At 38.0% G+C, this 5216-nt stretch overlaps 1 protein-coding gene across 1 annotated transcript in view; it reads right to left on the bottom strand.

Annotated features, from left to right (window-relative positions):
* Positions 1-1802: 1802 nt before the first annotated feature.
* Positions 1803-5216, bottom strand: part of LOC107681185 (DNA polymerase delta 3, accessory subunit) — a 5937-nt gene continuing 2523 nt past the window's right edge. Inside the window, 4 exon segments of the mRNA XM_016477396.1 lie at positions 1803-3042; positions 4390-4468; positions 4842-4927; positions 5118-5216. Of these exon segments, the coding sequence (XP_016332882.1) occupies positions 2837-3042; positions 4390-4468; positions 4842-4927; positions 5118-5216 (470 nt within the window). The 3' untranslated portion in view covers positions 1803-2836.

Here is a 5216-nt window from a genome sequence, read left to right as displayed (position 1 = left end):
TGAGGAAATACATCAACTTTGCGCTGTGGATCGCCGGATCGGCTTTCACCGTGGACGAAGCGGAGTCCAGCCCGGGGTCGTCACATGTGGTTGCGGCAAGTCCGCCGGCCTCCGCTCACTCAAGCCACTGTGTGTTTCGTTGTGAGAGCGAAACTACTTTGTTTGGCCTTCCAAAAGAGGACACAACTAGAAATCAGTGGTTAAGTTGTATTTACAACACTGTTCCAGAACCGTTCAACCCAAATATTCAGATGTGTGCAGCACATTTTATGGAGGACTGTTTCCTGAACATGCAGAGTAGCCTACAATGCGTTTGTACTCAAAGGCTGTTTCTATAAAGTGGGGCAGTTCCAACTTTGCAAGGACAGTCTGGTGCTTCTGACTCACAGACTGTAAGTACGTTTTTTATATTTAAAGAATTTGCCACTGATGATTCAAACACGAGTTTTGAGCAGTGTAGAGTAGCACTTCTTGTTTGTCATTTCTCCGATCACAAATGCAGACATGGTTTTATGTTTACACGGCGCAATACGCAACGCAATGCGTAAAAAACACAGTACAAGTCATTATAATCCGTAATTATGTCCCCACTGAATGCAACAAATGCCTCGTTTGTTATGGGTTTTATTGGTTTTGTCTTGTCTCGCCGGGACACACGGAAACACAGTATGGTAAGGGGCGTAACATTTCCGTCACAAGCTTAAGGTATTCAGCCAATCACTGGATAGCACTGGATAGCTGGCCAATCAGCGTATACCTCGCTTTTCAACGATGAGCTTTGTAAAAATCTGTTTCAGAAAGGCGGGGCATAGAGGAGAAACAATAATGTACATTATAAGTGTTACACAAATGGATGTGGTAAATGATGACTCTTGTCACATTTATTTTTCTTTAATGGAAAATAAACCTTATTATAGAAGCTTGATTCATCTGTGGAATAAAAAATCTCTCACAATTTGGACTTTGTTTCTCAGAATTGCGAGGTAAACAGAATAGCGACATATACATAGAATTCAGAGAAAAAAATCTGAATTGTGTGATATAAGCTTAGAATTCGGACAGTTTTTCTTGCAATTGCGATTTTAAAATTCTGACTTGTGAGTTTATATCTCGCCATTTTGAATTTATATCTCACAATTCTGAAAAAGAATTCAGTTCTCAGAATTGCGAGAAAGGAGCCAGAATTGTGAGATAAAAAGTCCCAGTTACCTTTTCAATTTGGGCTTCCATACCTCGTTTTTTTCCCTTCACATCATTTTTAATAGCATTGTGTAATATCCTACCTCACCAGAGGATGAGTAAATCATGACATAAATATCTAAAAATGCAGCCAGTATTCTTCACTAGCAATCGGGCTGCAAATTGCACTTTTTCAATTTAATAAGTTTTTTTTTTCATTGTTCCATTATTGTTGTGCATTAGTGGTTTATATGGAAACCAAAAGGATCCAAACAGGTAGCTGAACAAGTGCACCTTTGAAGACTGAAGGTAAACCTGGAAACAGTTAACCCCACTCCCGAAGCGACGGCGAGCCAAAACCATTGCCGCATTTTTCCAACGACAGCTATGCAATCGAGCAAAGGATTTTCTCAGACAATGAGGCACCTAAAATTTTAAACGGCTGTTTGATAAGGTATCCAGTACAGGCGCCTCACCCCAGTCTACATCTGACTGCCCAGCGAGAGGCCTGCAAGGGTGAGCTAAGGGAACGAGCAAACACCTAACTGCACAAAACAAACAAAACCACATTGTTTTTCTTCACAGAATGCAGCTGGATAAGGTAATTAGTGTCAAGTGTTTTCTTTTTTTACATATCAAATGATCACAAAGAGGAAAAATTGTGATTATTCAGTATACAAAGCAATCAGAAATTCTCACTTTCCTGGACCCCAGGTTTGAAAGCACAATACAAATGTTTTACAACAATATAAAGAACACTCTGTTCTTGAATTCAATCGCACATACTAACTCAGGCCTAAGTTTAGGAGCCTTTCCTCAGGGAAAAAAGCGAGTTTATGGGGAATGATGTCTTGGCACAAAACGCTCAATTTCACGTCTGTGGCACTGGATCAGAAGAGCTTGGACTGATTTTGATGTGCATTTCCAGAGGCATGCCTTTCCACACAGTAAGTTTAGTTTTGATAAATGGAAATGTCCAAGATTAACACAACTATGGAGCCAGAAACTGATGTCATATAGAAATATGAAGCTCGGAGGAGAAAACAACTTGACTCACCGGAACCAAACAAGACAGCAAGAGAAAAACATTATCTTGACCACTGAGCAGAGTAATAATGGACTTAACTAATGAATGTCAGAGACATTTCTGTCTAAACCAATTGGTATTTCTTTTACAAGAATATTAATGCAAACAAAAAGAAAAATTATTTTATCTTTCGATTTATTATCTAGAAACATACTAAAAATAGACAGACTCCACAAACCTGGCAGTATGGGAATTATTGGTGGTTGGCTATGTGCAGGTTGGCTTATAGTAAAGAAATCTGCTCGATCAGCAGGATCATACATTTACATACTACAACAGACAATCCTATCAGGCCCAGAACTGAAATCCAGCAAGTGAAGTTGAATGGGTAAGTGTTGTTCATGTAGAAGCAGAAATCTCCTGTTTCAATGTCTCTGAAGAGTGACAGCGACAATGAAGATTGATTTCCTCTATACAGCATCAGATGTGGTTCATGGGAATGTCACTGCTGAAAATTAAGTGCTTAAAGGGATATTTCACCCAAAAAAACATGAAGGCATTATTTCTTCATCCTCGTGTTTTCGCTTCCAGGTGAACTATTCCTTTAAATTCCATGAAAGAGTTAAAACGTTATTTCTTCTGGAAAAATCCCATGATGGATGGCTGTTTTGCAGGTTTGTTAGCAGTAGAGGTCTTCTTCTGACTCTTTTCTTTTTTCTCTTCCTTTCTTTTTCCAAATGACTGCTTGAGTGAGCTCGAGTGTTTGGCTTGACTGTTGGGTTCAGGCTCCTCTTCACTCTCAGAGTAAGACTCGCTCACATAACCCTTCTCGGTCACTAGGAAAACAGAAACATTGGTTATTCATTGTCAAGACACATGTGGTGAATATAAGTGTCTGGTTTGGGGTCTGTATATACGCACGGGGATTTACTCTGTCACAGTGATTTTGCAAAAATGCCATTCTTTTTGGCCAAAGGAAAGTTCCTTAGGCAGCGTAATTAATATTAACAGCCTTCACATTGTGCTTATTATTATGTCTTAAATTACTGCCTCTGTAGACAACACACTAGGTTTTAGAACAATACACATTCCTGGCTACGCTATAAATCTTGGTCTGGTCAATCATGTATAATAACAAACAAATAAAGAAAAAAAAAAAACACATGAATTTGGTTAACATACAATAAAAAAATCCACTTCAAAGAGTTTTTGTGCTGAACAGACAACTGGCATTAAGGAATGTGTAATATTAGACACTGCTAAGTACAAAAATAATACCAGTGGCGCAAAGTTATAGGAATCAAACACACATTTGTGCTTTTGGTCTTCAAACACGAGGATTTCCTCCACATAAAGTCATAAAGTCAAAAATAATCTGAAATAAACAGTTTTAGCAAAAATAGTTTGCCAGCCGTCTGTATTTCTGTCATATAACTTATGATTTACTCAATGGTTTAAGTGTTTCTGTCAGTGCTTATAAATGATGTGCTTGTAAAAGTAAGGAGAGAGTTCAGTCAATGTTATGCACCCTGTTTAAAGAAATCTTTCAGGTTAAACTGGAAACAAAGGGTAAGCATAATGTGAATCACCTTTTTAAAATTACCTAACTTTTAAAACACTGTGTGCATTGTCATATTTATTTACTGGCCCTGTGTACTTCTACTGTAAATCCTTTATCGTAACTACAAAAGAATAAAACAGATGAGCAGAAACAAATGTATGTGGCAACTGACATAAGTGCCACAAATTCTGTTAATAAAACATTATTTGCATTGAAACCAATTGTTAAATACGATGCATTTTTAAAATCATTATCCTTTATATAACAGATTATGATGCATTTGATGGTTCATGTACGTGGAGCAGATCAATATCAATTGATATTTGCCATTTTTTTCAGCAACTGCCAAAACGTTATGCTTATTTTGACATCGACTAGACTTTTATTTTCAAAGCACTAAGAATGCTTGTTTATATAGTTTTTTTTATTATTTTAATTGACAAAATATGTCAAATAAATATAAATGTCATTGGCAGCAATTGTTAATTGTTAGTAAAGTTTAAAACCATATATCAGCTTTATATCGGCCATCCTGCTCTCTTAAGATATTGGTATCAGCCATCCAAAAATTTGTGGAACATTAATCAAAACTATGGAAAATGCCAACTGACATCATACTTACCAAAGGCACCGTCTTCATCAACAAATGTGTTAGACTTCAAAACACGCCTTCTTTTCCTCCTTTTCACCTCTGAACTCTCCTGAACGAGCCAAGAACATAATCAATGACAATTTTACTGCTGAATGGAAAATACAAATGAGATATGTGTGTAAATTAATGACTTGTATATCGATATCTGTTAGTCACAAGAGAATAGCACACAGTGTTTTTCTTTGCAAAAAAAGAAAGAAAGAAAAGCATTTTGTATGAATAGATGACTACTTTTGAATGGTCATGAATGAGTTCTCTTACGCCATCTATCGGCAGTAGCTAACTGCCCATGTTAACCTTGACCCTACTGGTTTGACTGACCTGGCATTTTGGCATGTCGAGTTTGAGGTGGGACTTCCTGTAGGAGTGTTTGGAAATTGCTTCTAAAAAAGCTAGTAATTACTGATGTTGGTAATGCTTACTTCTTGGTGTGAAACAGGCTCTCTCTTCACTTGTTTTTTAGGGCTGGGAGTGTGTACATTAGGCACAGGTGGAGAATCTGGCACAACTGGAAGAGGGAAGAAGAGACATATGTCAAGTATAAAAGTCTATGTGTGTGTGTGTGTGTGTGTGTGTGTGTGTGTGTGTGTTGTTTTTCTTCATTTTGGGTCAGAGTGCCTCATCTGGACTGATTCAAATCTGCCAAGCATGACTTGAGCCTCCACCCCCTCTGTTTTTTCCCCCTATCTCTTTCCTACCCTCATCATCACTGCTGTCTGGCTGGGGCTTCTTTATCCGCCGTCTCTTCTTCTGCTGGCTATCCATTTCCTCATCGTCACAGTCCACAACCTCAGGGC

This window comes from Sinocyclocheilus anshuiensis, unplaced genomic scaffold (genome assembly GCF_001515605.1).
Source record: "Sinocyclocheilus anshuiensis isolate Anshui unplaced genomic scaffold, SAMN03320099.WGS_v1.1 scaffold412, whole genome shotgun sequence".
Classification (NCBI taxonomy): domain Eukaryota; kingdom Metazoa; phylum Chordata; class Actinopteri; order Cypriniformes; family Cyprinidae; genus Sinocyclocheilus; species Sinocyclocheilus anshuiensis.
The sequence above is the reverse complement of the archived record's forward strand: the minus strand, read 5'-3'. Positions and strand labels throughout refer to the sequence as shown.